Below are 24,062 nucleotides of genomic sequence, written 5' to 3'. Positions count from 1 at the left end.
CATAATGGGGGCAGGCAAACATAGTACAGTAAGGGAGTGTGCATGTAAGTGCCATAGATAGAGGGTCGGATTTGTAAGTCAGACACTACTGCCACCACTTTTGTCATAGTCTCATCTGAAACTTTATGTTTATGCCAGTATCAGGCCTTCCCCTGCCATACAGGTGTGCGTCCAGGGTCGGACTGGCCCACAGGGGTACCAGGGAAACCACCGGTAGGCCCCACTGCCTGAGGGCCCACTCCTTCCTCTAGGGATCAGGTTCCAGACTGTGCACTTGTATTATACATGGTAGATATGTTGCATTACACTGCACTAGACTATTGTGTACTATTGTGTATTTCAAGCCTCTGTAGAGGCTGGCCACATCCCCTCGGTGGGCCCTCCATGCCCCAGTCCGACACTGTGTGCGTCTGACTGTGCAAGGGCTGAGCTGCCTGCTAATACTGTCTGCGGTGTCTTCATCAGTTGCTCCAAGGAAACTTGCACCAGCCCTAAAGAAGCTGCAGATTCTCCGTCAGATAATGGCCTCCAATATTAGTGATAAGCGGTATCTTTAAAAGACACTACAGGTGTTGTGTAACGATATGTATGATGGTGCATCTGATCAGCTGTTTGCATAGTGACACATCTAGCTGATAGTACTTCATTCATTAGGATTGCTGCTATTTGACGTTATGCACTGGCCACCTATCTGTATTACCTATTAGTCATTTCTGCCTGGAGTACTGCAGGAATGGATATGTACTAATAACAGAGGGTGGGTCTGGGTCATTAGGTCGACAACATGTAGGTCGACAGTCACTAGGTCGACCACTATTGGTCGGCATGCATTAAGTCGATAGGATGACTAGGTCGTCCTGAAAAAGGTCGACATTGAAAAAGGTCGACATGAGTTATTTTTAGTTTTGTGGGTGTTGTTTTCTTCGTATAGTGACAGGGAACCCCAATTAGTGCACTGTGGACCCTCGCATGGCTCGCCATGCTCTGGGCAAGATACCTCGTTCGGCACAGGTTACCGTTCCCAATTGTAGTCCACGTGGATCGTAAAGTATAAAAAAGTAAAAAAAATTTGAAAAACTCATGTCAACCTTGTTCATGTCGACCTAGTGCATGTCGAGCAATATTGGTCGACCTAATGACTGTCGACCTAAGTCTTGTCGACCTAATGACCGTAAGCCCCAGAGGGGGGTGGGGAGTGTACAGAGTACCTGGTCCCGAGCCTGTCTGGGGACCCGTGTCTGGCAGCCACACCCTCAAGATGGCATAGCCATGCAGCACAGCATGTGAGGAGGGCCCGTGTATTCACAAAAAATGTAATCTTGCCCCACCCGTAATACAGGTAAAGATAAATAATAAAGATAAATAAATATCACCTAATAAAGATCACCTTGTTCTGATTTGTACGTTATTGCACAGCAGCAGGAAAGCGGCTGTGCAATACCATACAAATGAAATGCAAATGTAGCAGGAGACATCTGTAGGAAATAGCCGCCTAAGGCCAACTTCTGAGATCCAAATGCTGCGTCTGAAGATGCAGCATCAGATCCCTGTCGTGACCAAGCTTTTTCAGATTGGCCGTTGGAACAGGTCATCCAGACCCAGAAAGTGTGCATCCGATGATGCAGGCCCTGATCCCAAAATGCCTACAAAACTGGTGAGACACACTTATTTTGTACAATGGACTTCGTCGCTACCCCTGCTCTGCCCCCCGACACCATAGAATGTCAGTCATGCTGAGGCTAAGATGGGACTACAAGCAATATCGTACAAACCCCCCAAAATTGGATTTGTATGGAATTCAATATTCAGAAACACTTGATACATCAGATCGTATTCTGCAATACTTGCAGTAATAACTCATATTAACACTTGTTTTTTCCCTTGTCGTAGAAAACGCAAACTATTTGGCAGAGCAGATTTTAAATCTAACGAGGAAAATGTCGTCCTTACCTGAAAACAATATAAGAATCATTCTCACCAAACTGTCTGAAATAATTGCACTGGGAAAAATGGGTCTTGAGACTGCAAATATTAATTTGGCGTTAATAAGTTTAATTTTGACAAAAGCTGACAATTCATTGCCGATGTTTACCAACCAGTGAGTATTCCAACTCTATATGTTTTCTGTTTCATAGTAAAAAAAATAAAATAAATCATAGACTGATTGTCTAAGCAGTTAAAATACCACCAGTCGGGATCCCGGTGGTCAAAATACCGACGCCTGAATCCCGACTGGATGAAATGCCGCCGCTGGAATACCGCCGACACAGGCTATTCTGCCTCTGTGGGTGTCCACGACACCCACAGAGGAAGAATATAACCTGTGGCGAGTGCACAAGGGGCTTTCTAGAGCTTGCCCCGCTGCCGGCATTCTGGCGGACGGGATCCCGCTATCGGGATAATGACAGCCCACATCCCGTCCGCCGGCAACTTGTGCGTATCCCCTTTATAGGTGTGTTGGCTGAAGTTATGACAATTTACCATTCACTTCTATAATCATGCAATAAAAAGAACTGTAACATACAGCAACACATACACAACATTATTGTTTTCATTTCATTTTAATTGTGATACTCTACTAAATATTCTTACATCCACTCTACAAAATCTAGTCCAGTCTAGGGACAAGCTATAACACGTAAAACAAAAATGATCCCTATTCAGTATATCCCCAGTAGAGGTTAATTGGATAGATTTCCTATAAAAAAATAAAAATAAAGTGTTGCCTATGGCAGCCAATCAGATTCTAGTTATTATATTAACTAGTTTAATGTGCCTATGAGCTTTTAATCCAAAGAAACATTTTAAGAGGCGCCCCATTATTTATCATACACTCTGCAGAAATTGTCTGGTGATATTGATATTATACTGTCAATGGGTTCAAGAGGTAACTGAACTATGGGCCTGATTCCGAGTTGTACAATATAGCACTGACACAAGGAAGCAGCTGTGCAATATCGTACAGCTAATATACTAATGCAGTCAGGAGGCGTCTGGTGTAAATAGACGCCTCCTGACTGCTTCTGTGATCTGCTGGTGCGTCTGAAGATGCACCATCGGATCACTCTGCATGGCCATCGGTCATCCGAGTTACCTTCAGGTTTCTCACGATGACCATCGATGACATGCAGCTGAGGTTAGTAAATCTGAGTCGCCAGATGCAGACACTGACATTGGCACTTCCACAAAACGGGGGCGACACACCTCCATTTTGTGGAACTCAACTAGTTGCCGCCCCTTCCCTGCCCCCAAATGCCCTCAGCCTGTCAATCTTGCTGGGGCTTAGGGGGCACTGCATGCGAGGACGCAGGACCCGTTCTGCACATGTGCAGTGTCCCCACCATCGGACTTGTATGCTAACCACCGGGTTAATGTACAAGTCTGAAACAGGCCCTATATTGGAACTGAGCTAATCTCCTATGCAGAGGATTACTGCCTAGGATTTCCCAGTTTATTATCTTGGTGAAAACAGCATTTTTTATGTTAAGCGTAAAGGTGTTGAGCATAGGACTTGTGGTTTGCAATTAACCATCTGTCTAGACTCTCCCTCTATTTACAACTAACCAATAAGTCGTCCATAACGTTATTGCAATTAACCAATATGTGCAACTTATTTAACTATTGTATCACTAAAAATAACCACATGGACACAGGCTACTTTGGTTTAAAGGTCATAACTTGATTTATTAAAGGCATGATCCTGAGCTTTTACTTATTTTGGGGGAGTAAAGAAGGATGCTACAAACACTCAGCTCCACACATATGATTCTAAACTGATACGTCCCCTCTGTGACACGTGTAATCTGAGCTGCAAAGACCCACAACCCCTTCTAAAAGATAGTACAAGCATGTCCACACGGACAGACGCCCAAAGTCCTCCCGCAGAGGTACTAGCCACCCTTCACAGAGTATGTGCTCCACAACGGCTTCTTACACCTAACGTGGCAGCTGGGTTGTAGCGCCTTCCCGTCCAACAGCACCTTATATATAAAGCAGTGACGTGCAGTGATATAAAGAGACAGTAAAAACTAAACAAGGGGGGAAAAAATAGGGAGGGAGGGACAAACACCATCTAGCAAGAGGGATGCCGCGCTAGCCACTCCTTAAGATTCCCTGATATGCCAAACCTGACCAATCACAAAATTCCCCAAACATAATCTACCTAGCAACAGTTGACAAATTATAAACCAATTGCAAAAAACGAAGGACTCATATAACCTTATGCTTATTAAGCTCTCATCTCTTTTTAGCTGTCTCTAGAACTTTTAAACTCCATTGAAATATATAACACTAACTTAAGCTGCTTCTGCTGGATTGAATATATTTTAACACCACCTGCTTTTTGCATGGCTCTGTTGGCAAGGTTGCTCTTGCATTTTTATTGTTTGCTGGACTAAATTAAAAACTACTAACTTTGCCAAGTGCCCTTCCTAAAACAATTATGTATGTTATGTAATTAAAACATTTTATTGCATAAAATGAAATAAATGAATATTAACTGACTAGCACTTTTATAATTTATTTTTTATTTTTATTAAATCTAACCCAAGATCTTATATAAACCATTTACTGTATTCTGTTTTATTTTTTTCAAATGTTATTCTTTTCCAGCCCACTGGTTGTTGTGGTCCTAGACATAACTATTTTAGCACAGCGCTGTATAAAATGACTAAAAAGGCAGACGAAATTGCCACGTGCAACAAATTTAGAGTTAACCAGAAACTACAGTATGTCAATAGTGACTCATAAATATAATTTTGTAACATGATTCTTTTCTTTTCCTAAATATTTATTGAGGTTTTATAATTTGCTTTTCAGGATACTAAACATTACGGAGGAAATTGGTTTCGCAATTGATTTTCCTGGAGACACAGCAAATGTCACTGTTGATTCTCTGGCTTTACTTGTAGCAAATGTTGATTTTAAGAACTTTAAAGAACTTTACTTCACCGTTGAGTCATACCTGGATGGGAAGGACATAGAGGTATGATTACCATGCACTGCGCTTGCAATTACTGACTAAAAAAGGAGTTAGAAAATGTATACATATGGCTCCGACGGGAATTGTTTCATTTAAACTAAGAAAAACAATGAAAAAGTACAGTTATTTGCAGGGACAAATGCTGGATTTCTAGTGGGGGAATTCCAAATGTAAATAACAATCTCCTGCTCTGCAGAAAACTGGAGCAAGCACAGGAGTTGGGGGGAGCTCTTAGAAGAACCTCCTAGTGTATGGAAAATAGTATTAATAATTAACACTAGAGGGTGTAGATGGTATAGGCCAGTGTTTCCCAACTTGAGTCCTCAAGGCTCACTAATGGTGCCCACACACAGTGCGCTTATCGCATGCTATTTGATCTTTTTAGTTCAAATAGCATCGCGTCTAAATCACATCGCACCGTGTTTAGTTTCCCTTGCGATGCGATGCGATGCGATGCGTGCTCCCGTGTAGTCAATATTGCAAGGCAAAATAGTATGTGCAGGCAGGTATTTCTGAACCACATCACATACATTACATATCGTAGTGTAGCCAAAATCGGGTGTAGTTCAAATTGCATGTAGTTCAAATCGCATGTAGTTCAGATAGCATACCACTAAAGTACAAATCACATAGCACAAATAGTATAGCTCAAATTGCACCTAGCACAGATAGCACCGTGTGGGGGCACCATAACTGTCCAACATATTTAACTATTCTAAACATATGTGGTAAGGAAAAGGTTAAACTTTCCATAATAAATAAAGAAACATAATAGAACCAGTAGGAGACAGAACTGCACTTTCTAAGCACATATTCTCCCACCTCATGGTAAGGCGCCTATCTCTTCTTCTGGGCATGTGCAGCAGCTCCGCTTTGTCCCTTACACTGCTGTAGTAATCGTATTACATACTATTTCTATCATAGTCATATTTTGAGCTGCTGGCTATGAGAAGGGGGGGTTTCCCGGCAACCGGAAACTTCCCCTGCATTTCCCTATGATTTGAATGAAAAAAAAAAAAAAAAACGCCATACAATACATATCTGCATTTAGACATTGTGGGTGAACTAATGTTATGAATCAAACTCCATTTCTCTACATACATTATGTACTTATGGAACTTGAGATTCACAGCTGAGCTTTATGTGCTGACATACCTGGGAGTGAGTTTATCAGGGGGTTGTTGTTACTTATTGTCTGCTCAAAATGTCACTGAAATTCCTTTTCCCATTATCCTTCCTTACTGTAAATAGTGGAATCCTGCCCCTGGAATTTTCATCAATCCCAGTGATGTGCCTACTACCTATACTTGCATTTTTCAAGTACTGAATCACTACTAGGCATATACAGTAAATTATAATACAACTTTTCACTGTATTTTAACTTTATTCCTGTATTATAAATCAAATGCATTTGAGTTTAAAAAAAATATGATTAGTCGATAACCATTGGTGTACATGATAAATATAAATAAGTCTTCTGATAGTCATTTTGGTAACTATTTCAACAGATAACACTAGAAAATGTGCCTGTAGACCAGGCTGTTGCCTACATCCATTTACCTGAAGAAATAAAAGACCAAGTGGCTGCAGCAGGTTCCAAAGTGCAGTTTAACTTTTTTGGGAATTCATCACTTTTTAAGGTAAAAATAAAAGTATTGTCACCTTGGGGGTAATTCAGACCTGCAGCAAATTTGTTAGCAGTTGGGCAAAACCAATTAACTAAATTTAGCACATCTACAATCAGTCACACAGACATGCGGGGGGACACCCAGCACAGGGCTAGTACGCTCCCTGCATGTCAGGCCCAACCCCCCGCACAAGTACTAAAGCATCACACAGCGGCGATGCTTTTGTACTGTAGGAGCAGCTCCCTGCTAGCGCAGCTCCTGCACGCTGGCAGGAGCTACTCGTCACTGTGATGGTTGCAGCGGCTGCGTGTGATGCCACACAGCCGCCACGGCTCGCCCCACCCAATGGTACGGGCAGCCTGCATTGCCTGGACCGCGCCCCCTAAATGGCAGCCAAACGCTGCCGGCCCGCTCCCTCCCGCCCAGCGACTGCCTCTGCCTGTCAATCAGGCAGAGGCGATCGCAGGGCTGAGACAGCCGGCGGCTGTCTGGCATGCGCCAGCGCATGCGCAGTTCAGACCTGATCGACTGCTGTGCGAAAATGCACAGCAGCGATCAGGTCTGAATTAGGCCCCATGTGCACTGCAGGGGAGGCAGATATAACATGTGCAGAGAGAGTTAGATTTGGGTGGGTTATTTTGTTTCTATGCAGGGTAAATACTGCCTGCTTTATTTTTACACTGCAATTTAGATTTCAGTTTGAACACACCCCACCCAAATCTACTCTCTCTGCACGTGTTATATCTGTCCCCCCTGCAGTGCACATGGTTTTGCTCAACTGCTAACAAATTTGCTGCTACGATCAAGTCTGAATTACCCCCCTTATGTCTAAGTATTTCTTCATTTTATCTATACAGGTTGAGTATCCCATATCCAAATATTCCGAAGTACGGAATATTCCGAAATACGGACTTTTTTGAGTGAGAGTGAGATAGTGAAACCTTTGTTTTTCGATGGCTCAATATACACAAACTTTGTTTAATACACAAAGTTATTAAAAATATTGTATTAAATGACCTTCAGGCTGTGTGTATAAGATGTATATGAAACATAAATGAATTGTGTGAATGTAGACACACTTTGTTTAATGCACAAAGTTATAAAAAATATTGGCTAAAATGACCTTCAGGCTGTGTGTATAAGGTGCATATAAAACATAAATGCATTATGTGCTTAGATTTAGGTCCCATCATCATGATATCTCATTATAGTATGCCATTATTCCAAAATACGGAAAAATCCCATATTTAAAATACCTCTGGTCCCAAGCATTTTGGATAAGGGATACTCAACCTGTATATATAAAAGGCAAAAAAGGAGATTGACTCACTGATTGACTCACCACGAAATCTCTTAAACCACAAGGCCTACAATCTTGAAACTTGGCAGGTAGCTTCTCCTTAGGTCCCATGTGCTTACTAAGAAGCGGTTTTACAAATGTTACTGCCCATCCACAGAAATCGCAAAAAATAGATGTGTGTATGTACAGTATGTATGTGTATATGTATGTTCCAGCATAACTTCGGAATGCCTGCAGCAATATACACCAAACTTGGTACATATATGACTTACAATCTGGGAACAAACACTGTGGGGGTAATACACCCCTACCACCTCTAGGGGTGATGCAGCAGCACAGAGTATTTCAGTAGACAGCATAACTCTGGAATGCCTGGAGCAATTTACTCCGAACTTGATACACATATGAGTTACAATCTGGGAACAAATACTGTGGGGGTAAGACACCCCCACCACCCCTAGGGGTGATTCAGCAGCACAGAGTATTTCTGCAGACAGCATAACTCTGGAATGCCTGGAGCAATTTACTCCAAACTTGGTACACATATGACTTACAATCTGGGAACAAACACTGTGGGTGTAAGACACCCCTAGCACCCCTAGGGGTTGGACAGCAGCACAGGGTATTTCAGGAGATAGCATAACTCTGGAATGCCTGGACCAGTTTACACCAAACTTGCTACACATATAACTTACAATTGGGGAACAAATACTGTGTGGGTAAGACACCCCTAGGGGTGAAGCAGTAGCACATAGTATTTCAGCAGACAGCATAACTCTGGAATGCCTGGTGCAATTTACACCAAACTTCGTACACATATGCCTTATAATCTGGGAACAAACACTGTTGGGGTAACACACCCCTAGCAACCCTAGGGGTGGGCCAGCTGCACAGACTATATCAGGAAATGCATGATACTGTATGTCAGTGACGACAGCGCTTCATATGGCATTAGCAATGACATGATGTGAGGAGGAGAATGGAGGTAGCAGGAAGCCACATGCTGGGAGTCATATAGTGGGAATAGCAGGGTCCCCAGCAGCACAGGGTATATTAGGAGATGCATGATATGTCAGGCAGGACAAGGCTGCTTGTGACAGGGGCAGTGACATAATGTCAGGAGGGGAATGGAGGTAGCACGAACCCACACACTGAGAGTTAAATAGTGGAAGTAGCAGGGTCCCTTAGCAGCACAGAGTATATCAGGAGATGTTTAATCTGCCGCACTATATAAGAAACTGACAATAAATCGATCATTTCACAGGGGCACTGACATGATGTGAGGAGGGGAATGGAGGCAGCAAGAAGCCACAGACTGAGAGTTGTATAGTGGAGGACCAAAAAGGGGTCCGGCCACTACACAAAGTGGGTCAGGGAAGCAAGATATGCCTATATAATAGATCTCCAACCAACGTCAGTTAACAAACAACTATAATTCTAATTTACCATCCTCATCCTGTAGAGAAGCACGGTTATTCAGCTAGTTAACAATAAGTATGAACTGGAAGAGGACAGGCTCGCCTGGGAGCAAGCATGAGTTTGCTTATGTGCCTTATAATATTTCTAAATGAATAATACTACCCCCTTCAGCCCGCCAGTAAGAACCTGGTTTATTGCATGTGAGTGTGCGCAGCAACTCGGGTTGCGGTGCAGTCTGAAAGGAGCCAGTTGCAATAATCCGGTATTTCAACTTGGGCAGCAAGCAGGGTTGAACTCGTGGTGTGGTGAGAACGTGTAAACCTGGTCGATGCGTCCCCGGGACCCGATCACTGCATAGGAAGAGGCAGCGCTTGCCGGGTTGCCTGTCTGTAAGGGGTCTTGCCGAGTCGCACCTGGGAAGGAGCCACGTACAATCCCGGGTGCAACTTGGCAATAGCTATATGAAAAGGGTATAACTGGGGGTATAACTGGGATATACTGTATTCTTGTATTACAATGGCAGCATCTCAAACCACTTAGCCTTGTCTGTTTGTTTGCAAAGAAAATCTTGATTAACCCTTGAAAAAGGGTGGTCTTCTGGTTGCCGAATGTCGGGATCCCGGCGCACAGTATACCGGTGCCGGAATCCCGACACCCGGTATACTGACACATATTCTCCCTCGTGGGGGTCCACGACCCCCCTGGAGGAACGTGCTCGCAGCGCGGCGAGCACAGCGCGCCCGCAAGGGGCTCATTTGCGCTCGCCATGCTGTCGGTATGCCGGCGGTCGGGCTCCCGGCGCCGGTATGCTGGTCGCCGGGAGCCCGGCCGCCGGCATACCATACTACACCCCTTAAAAAAGACTACATTGTTTTTTGCACAATTTCCTGATGTATTATTATTATTATTACATTTTATTTATAAGGCGCCACATGTGTTTCGCAGCGCCGTACAAAGGACAGTACAGGGGACAAAACATTGCATTACAGTAAATAAATAACAAATAGAGTACAGGTAACAGAGCACCACACATTCTCAAGACATAATACAGCTAAGATGTAAGTATTGAGGGAGTGATCATCGTACTACTAGAGGCTGGTGGCCATAGATGGAGATGAGCCTTTACTAGCAGGATAAAGATGGTCATTGAGTAGGGGAGAGCTATGAGTGAAATGTGTTGAGACGAGGGCTTAGATAACAAGAGGAAAGAGGGCCCTGCTCTGAAGAGCTAACAATCTATTGGGGAGGGGCGACAGACAGATGACAAGAGGTGCAGGCAAGTGGGAGGTAGCCTGATGGCAGTATGCAAGCAAAGCTGAGATGTTCACGGCATGAGGCAGGGGGGTGGAGGCGCGGCTAAAGCACTGGGTTATGCATCGGGAGGGTATGCTTTGATGAATAGGTGGGTTTTTAGTGCCCGTTTAAAGCTTTGCAAGGTTGGGGAGAGTCTAATGGAGCGGGGGAGTGCGTTCCACTGAAGGGGTGCAGCACGGGCAAAATCGTGAACTCGTGCATGGGAAGCAGTGACCAGGGCGGTGGAGAGGCGACGGTCATTAGTCGACCGCAGGGGGCGGGAGGGAGTATGAAGGGAAAGGAGGTTGGAGATGTAGGGAGCAGTGGAATTAGAGATGGCCTTGTATGTGAGGGTGAGGAGTTTGAAGAGGATTCTGTAGGGGAATGGGAGCCAGTGTAGATTTTGTTGAAGGGGAGTGGCAGATGTGGTGCGGCGGGAGAGGAAGATAAGCCTAGCTGCGGAGTTCAGGACAGATTGGAGGGGAGCAAGATGGGAGCAAGCAAGGCCAGTGAGGAGGACATTGCAGTAGTCAAGTCGTGAGATGACCAGTGAGTGGATGATGAGTTTAGTTGCACTCTGGGAGAGATATGGCCTGATAAGAGCAATGTTGCGTAGCTGGAAACGACAGGATTGTGCCAGGGCTTGGATGTGGGGTACAAAGGAGAGGGAGGAGTCAAGAGTGACGCCCAGGCAGCGGAGTTGGGGAACGGGGGAGATGGTGGTGTTGTCAACAATGATGGAGATATTGGTCGGGGGTGTTGCTCTGGATGGGGAGAAGATGATGAGTTCCGTTTTGTCTATGTTGAGCTTTAGAGAGCGTTCAGACATCCAGGAGGAGATTGCAGAGAGGCAGCTGGAAACCTGAGAGAGGACAGAGGGGGACAGATCAGGAGATGAGAGGTAGAGTTGTGTGTCATCAGCATAGAGGTGGTATTGAAGGCCAAATGAGTTAATGAGCGCACCCAGGGAAGAGGTATACAGGGAGAACAGAAGGGGTCCAAGGACAGAACCCTGAGGGACACCAACAGGAAGGATGGAAGGGTGTGAGGTGGTGTTTGAGGCAGACACAGAGAAGGAGCGGTTAGTGAGGTAAGAAGAAAACTAGTCAAGGACAGTGCTAGAGAGGCCAGCGTTTTGGAGTGTGCCGAGGAGGAGAGGATGATCTACGGTGTCAAAGGCAGCAGAGAGGTCCAGAAGGATGAGCAGAGAGAAGTGGCCCCTGGATTTGGCCGAAAGCAGGTCATTGGTGACTTTCACCAGGGCAGTCTCAGTTGAGTGGAGTGGGCGAAAGCCAGATTGTAGTGGATCGAGGATGGAGTTGTCAGAGAGGTAGCTTGTGAGACGGCTGTAGACTAGTCGTTTAAGTAATTTGGAGGCGAAAGGGAGAAGAGAGATGGGGCGGTAGTTAGTGGGTGATGAGGGGTCGAGGTTGGGTTTTTTGAGAATAGGCGAGACCAGAGCATGTTTGAATGGTGAGGGGAAGATGCCGGTGGAGAGGGACAGGTTAAAGAGGTGAGCAAGGTGGGAGCAGGCAGTGGGGGAGAGGGAGCGGAGAAGACGGGAGGGAAGGGGGTCCAGGGGGCAGGTGGTGGGGGGGAAGGATAAGATGAGGGAGTGGACTTCCTTTTCTGAAGTGGGATGGAAGGAGGACAGGGTGGGATAGATGGAGGGGAGGGATAAAGGGGGCAGGGGGGTAGCAGAGGGGTGACGGCGGGAGATGTCGTGTCGGATATCCTCAATTTTGGAGATGAAGAAGGAGGCAAAGTCAGTGGCAGTGAGGGAGGATGGGAGGGGAGGAGGAGGGGGCGAAGGAGAGTGTTGAAAGTTTCAAAGAGACGGCGTGGACAGGAGGACTGAGAAGAGATGAGTGCTTGGAAAAAGGATTGCTTGGCGAGGGAAAGAGCAGAGCTGTAGGAGGAGAGAATAAACTTGAAATGGAGGAAGTCCGCCAGAGAGTGAGATTTCCTCCAGGAGCGTTCAGTAGAGCGTGAGCATTTTTGTAAGAAACGTGTTAGTTTGGTGTGCCAGGGTTGGGGTTTGGAGCGGCGGAGGGGGACAGAGGAGAGGGGGGCCACAGAGTCGAGAGCAGCGGTTAGGGAAGAGTTATAGAAGGTGGCTGCCTGGTTGGGACAAGTCATAGTGGAAAGAGGAGAGAGGAAAGTCTCGAGGGAGGACATGAAAGTGGGGTTGAGAGACCCGAGATTGCGTCTGGTGGTGGTGGGTCTGGGTGTGGAGAGGAGGAGGGAGGATGAGAGGGTGAAAGAAAGCAGATGGTGGTCAGAGAGAGGGAAGGGAGAGTTTGAGAAATCAGAGAGATCACATCGGTGGGTGAAGACAAGGTCGAGGGAGTGGCCGAGATTGTGAGTAGCGGTGGAGGTCCATTGAGAAAGTCCAAAGGAGGTGGAAAGGGCGAGAAGATTAGTGGAAGCGGCATTAGTGATGTCAATAGGGATGTTAAAGTCTCCGAGGATGACAGAGGGGAGGTCGGAGGAGAGAAAGTGGGGAAGCCAGGCAGCAAAGTTGTCAAGGAAAGGTGAACAGTGGCCAGGGGGGCGGTAGATCACTGCCACAAGAAGGTGACTGGGGTAGAAGAGGCGGATAGTGTGGACCTCGAAGGTGGAGAAGGTGAGAGAGGGCTCAGGTGGGATGACACGAAAGGTGCAGTTAGGGGAGAGAAGGACGCCCACGCCTCCACCCTGGCGACCATCAGTTCTGACTGTGTGGGTGAAGGAGAGGCCTCCGTAGGAGAGGGCAGCAGGGGAGGTGGTGTCAGAGGAGGAGAGCCAGGTTTCAGTGATGGCGAGAAGGTGAAAAGAGTGGGAGATGAAGAGGTCGTGGATAGTTGGCAGCTTGTTGCAGATTGATCTAGCATTCCAGAGTGCACAGGAGAAAGGAAGGGAGGGGACAGGGGAGATAGGGATAAGGTTGGTTGGGTTCTGAGTGTTTGTGGGTGATTTTGAATTTGGGGGATGAGACCTGGCAGTGAGGATTGGTATGTGACAGGATCGAGGAGCCATAATTTGGTACAGTAGTGTTCAGGGGAATAGAATGGTGTAGGTGTAGTATAGAATGAACAAGGAGAATGTGGGGTGTAATGTAAGCAAAAGACATTGCAAACTGTATTTTAAGAAATAATGGTAGGAATGGAAAGGCTGAGATGGATACACAGTGGTTGTAGATTGTGTAAATGAGAGTGTGAGCAATGTGTGAAAGCAGTAGGGCTGCTACTTAATCAGACAGGTTGTTCAGTATCCAGGCTGTGCAGGCTGCAGTCGTTGCTGGTAGTGGCATAGGTAACTCACTGTAGTCTGTTGGTTGCAGTTCTTTTGTGGAGGTGGGGGAGATAGTCTGCTGTCCCTCTGTTTCTCTCCAGTTTATCTCCGTATATCTCCAAAGATTATATCATACTTTACACTAACATACTTAGCAACTAAAATGCTTGCAGCCTAAGATGCTTGCAGCATTGATCTATACTAGTTAAATAACCATGCAGACATGGGTACAGGGTTAATTGGTAGCAGCCCCCACCCTCTGAAAACTCCACCCACAACAAAAGGCTGCTTCAAGGTGTGAACAAATCACTATACCCCCACTAATACACAGTGAGAACAGACTATAGTCTGACCTAGAAATAACTAGTTAAAGATAAAATTATCAATACCTAGCATAGTACAAAAAGCATGTAATGGCTGGATGTTTTATTTATGGATCTCCATAAATAAAATGTTTCATTAGGGCAAACACCTGCTTTTGGCAGTATGGTATGTGGGAATACATTTCATGCTACTTTTAATGCTTTATAACAGTATAGTGAAAACACAATTTTGTTATACTGCCAACAATTATTTTCACATGGTGTAACTGGGTGTACAATGTAAGCAGTTACTTCTCCTGAGTGTGGAGAAATCAAATTATGTGTGCTTAATGCAGGGGTTTCACTAGCCTTGATGAAACGCGCTTGGAAGAAAGGCTCCATGTGAGCATCGCTGACAGGTATGTCGCTTCATGATAAGGAGCGTAGCTTTGTGGGAAGGGTGTGGCCAGTCGCAGCCAGTCCTCATTTTCATCACTCCAGGGGTTCTGGAGATGCTGGGCTGCCCCCAGAGACCATCTGTGGAGCTGGCTTCTACACTGTACAGGAGCCAAGTGCTGCATGCAATGTTACAGTGCAGCTTTAGGTTCCTGTAACTGAAGAGGAGCCCTTGGCGGGTGACACCCGGGAGCATCGAACACCCCTAGCACCCCCCTAGTGACGCCACTGCTTTATGGAGTAATAGGTCCTAAAAATCTAAAAGGTATAATGGCCAGAATCAAAGTTGGCAGTAGAACAAAGGCACTACATCTTTGGATACAGCTGCTGTGCAAAAACATGTAAAAAAAGCAGGAGGTGTCTGTAGTAGAAAGACACCCACTGATGGCTTCTGTGATCTGCTGCTGTGTTCAAAGTTGCACCATCAGATCACTCTGTGTGACCATCGGTCACCTCAGGTTACTCAAGATGGCCGGGAAATTCACGCTTCTGGGACCAGTGAAGCTGCATCCAATTACAGAGACACTAGCCTCAACCCACACGGCAAATGGGGCCGACACATTCCTGTTCTCTTTAACACTGGATGTCACCACCCCTTCCTCTCCTCCAAATGACCACAGCATGTCAATTATGCTGCGGCTTAGAGGGAGCTGTGGGTCTGATTCAGAGATGGATGGAAATGCAATGCAGAATGCAAGAAACATTGTATTTACTTCTGATCTATAGGAGGGTCATGCAGGAGACCTCTCAGTAGGAGAGACGCGTCCTGCATTGTTATTGCGATCTCAGCACTGTAACCAACGTAGCAAGCTGGGATCCAAAATCGTGGATATCGTTGGTGATGTTCCACGCACATATCTGAGAATGCAGGCCTCCCCTGAGATCGCAAAGCCTGTTCTGAGCGTGCGCACATCTGTGAATTTGTTTTCAGCTTCTCACCCTACCATAAATGTGACGTTGCTGAATCTAAGGCACTGCTTTGGTTGACATTTTTTGTGCACAATTAAAGTTGTATGTGGCCTCATCATTCATAACCTTGTAATAGCTCTAATACCTGGGCAACATACGTGAACACCTATATCTGTATAATTGGGTAAAATGGCCAGCCTATCGTATGTACCATCTCTTTTTTGTATCTTTTGTTAGGATTATGATTCCAGCAAATACATATTAAACACTAATATCATAAGTGGCAGTGTTGAGGGCACTAAGATAGAAGCACTGAAGAAGCCGGTGGAAGTTACTCTGCGGCACCTTCATAAAAATGTGGTAGGTAACACAAGCTTATGTACTGTTACATACATCGGTTGGGCCAGATGCTTAGCCTTGAAAAGTGATAAAGTGGAAAGTGATAAAGTAACAACCAATTAGCTCCTAACTGCCATTTTTCAAACATAGCAGTAAGGAGCTGATTGGCTGTTACTTTATCACTCTCCATTTTATCACTTTACAAGGCTCAGTTCATCTGCCCCAGAAAATGTAAATCATTCGATAGAAGTTCACTAATTACACATGCAAATAGTATGGGGCTGTGTAAAAATCCTCAGCACCCCAAACACAGACCTGCATGGAATATATACGCGAGCCCAGCAGACGGGATGTTGGCTGTCATTATACCGACAGCGGCATACCTTCATCCGGAATCTCAGCAAAGAGCGCGAGTCGCCTCATGGGCACACTGCGCTCGCCACGCTTTGGGCCTGGTGACGTGCTTCGCTCGCCACAGGTTCTATTCCCACTCGATTAGTGGCGTGGTCTCACCACCTGAGTGGGAATACTGGGCTGGGTTTGGGATTCCAACCACCAGTATTTCACCGGCTGTCGGAATTTCCGGCATCAGTATCCTGAACACTGGGATCCCGACAGCCGGTATATTAACCACACCACACCTACATGAAGCATACTGTACATTTTAACCTATTTATATTCAAAATTTGAAGTGTTTTGTTCTTGTCTTTTAGGACCGTCTCCCAGTGAAGTGTGTATTTTGGGACTTTAATATAAACAGTGAGTGATAATGGCATCTTTTTGTTGTTCAAAATTAAAATGACTAATAGTATTGCAAAAGTTATAAATAAGTTGGGTATATGAACTTTGTTTTAGGTAGAGGAATGTTTAATACTACAGTCCTCCTGCACCCATTACAACCTTCATATCACTACTCTTTACTGCTGTGAACTTGTCTTCATTCTTCTCCAAGGGGTACATTTACTAAGCAGTGATAAGAGCGGAGCAGTGAGCCAGTGGAGAAGTTGCCCATGGCAACCAATCAGCACTGAAGTAACATCTATAATTTGCATACTATAAAATGATACAGAGTTGCTGATTGGTTGATGGGGAAATATCTCCACTGGCTCACTTCTCCGCTCTTATCACTGCTTAGTAAATGTACCCCCAAACATCATATGATGGTTGCCCGCAGAACCCTGTCCTCAGTCACATAATCACCTGAGAGGACACATCCGGTATTTCTGACACCATGTGACATGAGTTTTGCTCCCTCCATTTTAGTCACGCTAGGTTTTCCCTTTTGATACCTTAAAATAGGAACCCGTCCCAACTATTCTCCTACTCTAAATTCACCAAACTATACCTTACAATGCTGCTGTATTGGGTAATTGGGCCAGTGACTGTCATAGCAGTCATAACATGAAAATGAGCCAGATCACCAGAATAAATAAATTACAATTTACTCATTTGGAATTGACCAGATTATTATCAGGCATGTTTGAATATGTGGCAGGATGATAAACAGTATCAGCATGTGTTGAATAGGTGAAATCTATGTACCATTCAATGGCCAGGTCTCAACCAGTTTGACTAGTTGATAACCATTACTTTCTAATGTTACCAAAATAGGTGTGTTGGGGAGGGCAGTGTAGGGCAGCAGGTATGGGCCATACACCGCCTCTAGTGCCTCTAGTGTAGAGAAGTAGCATTCTGACACTTACATAAGCTGCACTGTGTGCACTGTGGTCCCTGCCCCATAGTGCACTGCTCTACAAGCCGGTAAGCATGGGTTGTTGGGGGAATCTTGCCTCCAATCCACTGAGAGTGAAGTTTCGCCACTACTAATGACTAATATTCTTCTCCATGTCAAAGTGCTAGTTGTAACTCCAGTAAAACACAGTTACTGGGTACGCTGTGAGTTTTCCTCTATAAGAAGTCAGACCCAGAGCATTGCTGCATACCTGGATTTTCCATCCACATCATCTAAGTACACATTAAAATAAAAATCACTCCAGCACTTTACTAAACAAGGAAATGGATAATAGTGATATGATCCTGATTTTTATGATGCTGACTGGAAAACATTAACAAAGTGAGCTAAGTCTTGCTTCATCTCTTTCTGACACAGATAATTTAGGTGGATGGAACGAATCCGGGTGTTCAAAATCCTTTACAAACATGGAATATACATCTTGTAACTGCAGTCATCTTACGCACTTTGGAGTTCTACTTGTAAGTACAGTACACATTACTAAAAAAATAAAAGCTTCAGTTTTCTGACAGTAATGAAAAAGCTGAATGATGGGTATAACACAATGTCGTAGAAGATGAATGATGGGTATAACACAATGTCGTAGAAGATGAATGATGGGTAGAACACAATGTCGTAGAAGATGAATGATGGGTAGAACAGAATGTCGTAGAAGATAAATGATGGGTAGAACTAGTGATGTGCATCGGACATTTTTCGGGTTTTGTGTTTTGGTTTTGGATTCGGTTCCGCGGCCGTGTTTTGGATTCGGACGCGTTTTGGCAAAACCTCACCGAAAATTTTTTGTCGGATTCGGGTGTGTTTTGGATTCGGGTGTTTTTTACAAAAAACCCTAAAAAACAGCTTAAATCATAGAATTTGGGGGTCATTTTGATCCCATAGTATTATTAACCTCAATAACCATAATTTCCACTCATTTACAGTCTATTCTGAACACCTCACACCTCACAATATTATTTTTAGTCCTAAAATTTGCACGGAGGTCGCTGGATGGCTAAGCTAAGCGACACAAGTGGCCGACACAAACACCTGGCCCATCTAGGAGTGGAACTGCAGTGTCAGGCAGGATGGCACTTCAAAAAAATAGTCCCCAAACAGCACATGGTGCAAAGAAAAAAAGAGGCGCACCAAGGTCGCTGTGTGACTAAGCTAAGCGACACAAGTGGCCGACACAAACACCTGGCCCATCTAGGAGTGGCACTGCAGTGTCAGGCAGGATGGCACTTCAAAAAAATAGTCCCCAAACAGCACATGATGCAAAGAAAAAAAGAGGTGCACCAAGGTCGCTGTGTGACTAAGCTAAGCGACACAAGTGGCCGACACAAACACCTGGCCCATCTAGGAGTGGCACTGCAGTGTCAGGCAGGATGGCACTTCAAAAAAATTGTCCCCAAACAGCACATGATGCAAAGAAAAATTAAAGAAAAAAGAGGTGCAAGATGGAATTGTCCTTGGGCCCTCCCACCCACCCTTATGTTGTATAAACAGGACATGCACACTTTAACGAACCCATCATTTCAGCGACAGGGTCTGCCACATGACTGTGACTGAAATGACTGGTTGGTTTGGGCCCCCACCAAAAAAAGAAGCAATCAATCTCTCCTTGCACAAACTGGCTCTACAGAGGCAAGATGTCCACCTCATCATCATCCTCCGATTCCTCACCCCTTTCACTGTGTACATCCCCCTCCTCACAGATTATTAATTCGTCCCCACTGGAATCCACCATCTCAGGTCCCTGTGTACTTTGTGGAGGCAATTGCTGCTGGTGAATGTCTCCACGGAGGAATTGATTATAATTCATTTTGATGAACATTATCTTCTCCACATTTTCTGGAAGTAACCTCGTACGCCGGTTGCTGACAAGGTGAGCGGCTGCACTAAACACTCTTTCGGAGTACACACTGGAGGGAGGGCAACTTAGGTAGAATAAAGCCAGTTTGTGCAAGGGCCTCCAAATTGCCTCTTTTTCCTGCCAGTATACGTACGGACTGTCTGACGTGCCTACTTGGATGCGGTCACTCATATAATCCTCCACCATTCTTTCAATGCTGAGAGAATCATATGAAGTGACCGTAGACGACATGTCAGTAATCGTTGGCAGCTCCTTCAGTCCGGACCAGATGTCAGCACTCACTCCAGACTGCCCTGCATCACCGCCAGCGGGTGGGCTCGGATTTCTTAGCCTTTTCCTCGCACCCCCAGTAGCGGGAGAATGTGAAGGAGTAGATGTTGACGGGTCACGTTCCGCTTGACTTGACAATTTTCTCACCAGCAGGTCTTTGAACCTCTGCAGACTTGTGTCTGCCGGAAAGAGAGATACAACGTAGGTTTTAAATCTAGGAGAGAGTACGGTGGCCAAAATGTAGTGCTCTGATTTCAACAGATTGACCACCCGTGAATCCTGGTTAAGCGAATTAAGGGCTCCATCCACAAGTCCCACATGCCTAGCGGAATCGCTCTGTTTTAGCTCCTCCTTCAATGTCTCCAGCTTCTTCTGCAAAAGCCTGATGAGGGGAATGACCTGACTCAGGCTGGCAGTGTCTGAACTGACTTCACGTGTGGCAAGTTCAAAGGGTTGCAGAACCTTGCACAACGTTGAAATCATTCTCCACTGCGCTTGAGTCAGGTGCATTCCCCCTCCTTTGCCTATATCGTGGGCAGATGTATAGGCTTGAATGGCCTTTTGCTGCTCCTCCATCCTCTGAAGCATATAGAGGGTTGAATTCCACCTCGTTACCACCTCTTGCTTCAGATGATGGCAGGGCAGGTTCAGGAATGTTTGGTGGTGCTCCAGTCTTCTGTACGCGGTGGCTGAATGCCAAAAGTGGCCCGCAATTCTTCGGGCCACCGACAGCATCTCTTGCACGCCCCTGTCGTTTTTTAAATAATTCTGCACCACCAAATTCAATGTATGTGCAAAACATGGGACGTGCTGGAATTTGCCCAGATGTAATGCACACACAATATTGCTGGCGTTGTCCGATGTCACAAATCCCCAGGAGAGTCCATTTGGGGTAAGCCATTCTGCAATGATGTTCCTCAGTTTCCATAAGAGGTTGTCAGCTGTGTGCCTCTTCTGGAAAGCGGTGATACAAAGCGTAGCCTGCCTAGGAACGAGTTGGCGTTTGCGAGATGCTGCTACTGGTGCCGCTGCTGCTGTTCTTGCTGCGGGAGGCAATACATCTACCCAGTCACAGTCATATAGTCCTGAGTCTGCCCTGCTCCACTTGTCCACATGTCCGTGGTTAAGTGGACATTGGGTACAACTGCATTTTTTAGGACACTGGTGAGTCTTTTTCTGAGGTCTGTGTACATTTTCGGTATCGCCTGCCTAGAGAAATGGAACCTAGATGGTATTTGGTACCGGGGACACAGTACCTCAATCAAGTTTCTAGTTGCCTCTGAATTAACGGTGGATACCGGAACCACGTTTCTCACCGCCCAGGCTGCCAAGGCCTGAGTTATCTGCTTTGCAGCAGGATGACTGCTGTGATATTTCATCTTCCTCGCAAAGGACTGTTGGACAGTCAATTGCTTACTGGAAGTAGTACAAGTGGTCTTCCGACTTCCCCTCTGGGATGACGATCGACTCCCAGCAGCTACAACAGCAGCGCCAGCAGCAGTAGGCGTTACACTCAGGGATGCATCGGAGGAATCCCAGGCAGGAGAGGACTCGTCAGACTTGCCAGTGACATGGCCTGCAGGACTATTGGCTTTCCTGGGTAAGGAGAAAATTGACACTGAGGGAGTTGGTGGTGTGGTTTGCAGGAGCTTGGTTACAAGAGGAAGGGATTTAGTGGTCAGTGGACTGCTTCCGCTGTCACCCAAAGTTTTTGAACTTGTCACTGACTTATGATGAATGCGCTGCAGGTGACGTATAAGGGAGGATGTTCCGAGGTGGTTAACGTCCTTACCCCTACTTATTACAGCTTGACAAAGGCAACACACGGCTTGACACCTGTTGTCCGCATTTGTGTTGAAATAATTCCACACCGAAGAGCTGATTTTTTTTGTATTTTGACCAGGCATGTCAATGGCCATATTCGTCCCACGGACAACAGGTGTCTCCCCGGGTGCCTGACTTAAACAGACCACCTCACCATCAGAATCCTCCTTGTCAATTTCCTCCCCAGCGCCAGCAACACCCATATCCTCATCCTGGTGTACTTCAACAGTGACATCTTCAATTTGACTATCAGGAACTGGACTGCGGGTGCTCCTTCCAGCACTTGCAGGGGGGCGTGCAAATGGTGGAAGGCGCAAGCTCTTCCCGTCCAGTGTTGGGAAGGTCAGGCATCGCAACCGACACAATTGGACTCTCCTTGGGTATTTGTGATTTAGAAGAACGCACAGTTCTTTGCTGTGCTTTTGCCAGCTTAAGTCTTTTCATTTTTCTAGCGAGAGGATGAGTGCTTCCATCCTCATGTGAAGCTGAACCACTAGCCATGAACATAGGCAGTTCCTTGCCACTCCGTGTCGTAAATGGCATATTGGCAAGTTTACGCTTCTCCTCAGACGCTTTTAATTTTGATTTTTGGGTCATTTTACTGAACTTTTGTTTTTTGGATTTTACATGCTCTCTACTATGACATTGGGCATCGGCCTTGGCAGACGACGTTGATGGCATTTCATCGTCTCGGCCATGACTAGTGGCAGCAGCTTCAGCACGAGGTGGAAGTGGATCTTGATCTTTCCCTATTTTAACCTCCACATTTTTGTTCTCCATTTTTTATTGTGTGGAATTATATGCCAGTAACTATCAATAGCAATGGCCTACTACTATATATACTGCGCACAACTGAAATGCACCACAGGTATGGATGGATAGTATACTTGACGACACAGAGGTAGGTAGAGCAGTGGCCTTCCGTACCGTACTGCTATATATACTGGTGGTCACTGTCAGCAAACTGCAAAACTAAAATGCACCACAGGTATAGAATGTAGATGGATAGTATACTTAATGACGACACAGAGGTAGGTACAGCAGTGGCCTTCCGTACCGTACTGCTATGTATAATATACTGGTGGTCACTGTGTCAGCAAACTGCAAAACTAAAATGCACCACAGGTATAGAATGTAGATGGATAGTATACGTAATGACGACACAGAGGTAGGTACAGCAGTGGCCTTCCGTACCGTACTGCTATATATAGTATACTGGTGGTCACTGTGTCAGCAAACTGCAAAACTAAAATGCACCACAGGTATAGAATGTAGATGGATAGTATACCTAATGACGACACAGAGGTAGGTACAGCAGTGGCCTTCCGTACCATACTGCTATATATAGTATTCTGGTGGTCACTGTGTCAGCAAACTGCAAAACTAAAATGCACCACAGGTACAGAATGTAGATGGATAGTATACTAAATGACGACACAGAGTTAGGTACAGCAGTGGCCTTCCGTACCGTACTGCTATATATAGTATACTGGTGGTCACTGTGTCAGCAAACTGCAAAACTAAAATGCACCACAGGTATAGAATGTAGATGGATAGTACACTTAATGACGACACAGAGGTAGGTACAGCAGTGGCCTTCCATACCGTACTGCTATATATAGTATACTGGTGGTCACTGTGTCAGCAAACTGCAAAACTAAAATGCACCACAGGTATAGAATGTAGATGGATAGTATACTTAATGATGACACAGAGGTAGGTACAGCAGTGGCCTTCCGTACCGTACTGCTATATATAGTATACTGGTGGTCACTGTGTCAGCAAACTGCAAAACTAAAATGCACCACAGGTATAGAATGTAGATGGATAGTATACTTAATGACGACACAGATGTAGGTACAACAGTTGCCTTCCGTACCGTACTGCTATATATAGTATACTGGTGGTCACTGTGTCAGAAAACTGCAAAACTAAAATGCACCACAGGTATAGAATGTAGATGGATAGTATACTTAATGACGACACAGAGGTAGGTACAGCAGTGGCCTTCCGTACCGTACTGCTATATATAGTATACTGGTGGTCACTGTGTCAGCAAACTGCAAAACTAAAATGCACCACAGGTATAGAATGTAGATGGATAGTATACTTAATGACGACACAGAGGTAGGTACAGCAGTGGCCTTCCGTACCGTACTGCTATATATAGTATACTGGTGGTCACTGTGTCAGCAAACTGCAAAACTAAAATGCACCACAGGTATAGAATGTAGATGGATAGTATACTTAATGATGACACAGAGGTAGGTACAGCAGTGGCCTTCCGTACCGTACTGCTATATATAGTATACTGGTGGTCACTGTGTCAGCAAACTGCAAAATTAAAATGCACCACAGGTATAGAATGTAGATGGATAGTATACTTAATGATGACACAGAGGTAGGTACAGCAGTGGCCTTCTGTACCGTACTGCTATATATAGTATACTGGTGGTCACT

At 45.4% G+C, this 24,062-nt stretch overlaps 1 protein-coding gene across 1 annotated transcript in view; it reads left to right on the top strand.

The window, feature by feature from the left end:
- The window catches only part of ADGRG4 (adhesion G protein-coupled receptor G4), a 102,815-nt gene that overhangs the window by 13,196 nt on the left and 65,557 nt on the right, over positions 1–24,062 (top strand). The window contains exons 6-11 of the mRNA XM_063938553.1: positions 1,891–2,098; positions 4,819–4,984; positions 6,490–6,621; positions 15,799–15,921; positions 16,614–16,659; positions 18,011–18,114. Coding sequence (XP_063794623.1) covers positions 1,891–2,098; positions 4,819–4,984; positions 6,490–6,621; positions 15,799–15,921; positions 16,614–16,659; positions 18,011–18,114 — 779 coding nt within the window. The remainder of the gene's footprint in view (positions 1–1,890; positions 2,099–4,818; positions 4,985–6,489; positions 6,622–15,798; positions 15,922–16,613; positions 16,660–18,010; positions 18,115–24,062) is intronic.

The sequence above is a fragment of the Pseudophryne corroboree genome, chromosome 8, assembly GCF_028390025.1.
Source record: "Pseudophryne corroboree isolate aPseCor3 chromosome 8, aPseCor3.hap2, whole genome shotgun sequence".
Taxonomy (NCBI): domain Eukaryota; kingdom Metazoa; phylum Chordata; class Amphibia; order Anura; family Myobatrachidae; genus Pseudophryne; species Pseudophryne corroboree.
The sequence above is the reverse complement of the archived record's forward strand: the minus strand, read 5'-3'. Positions and strand labels throughout refer to the sequence as shown.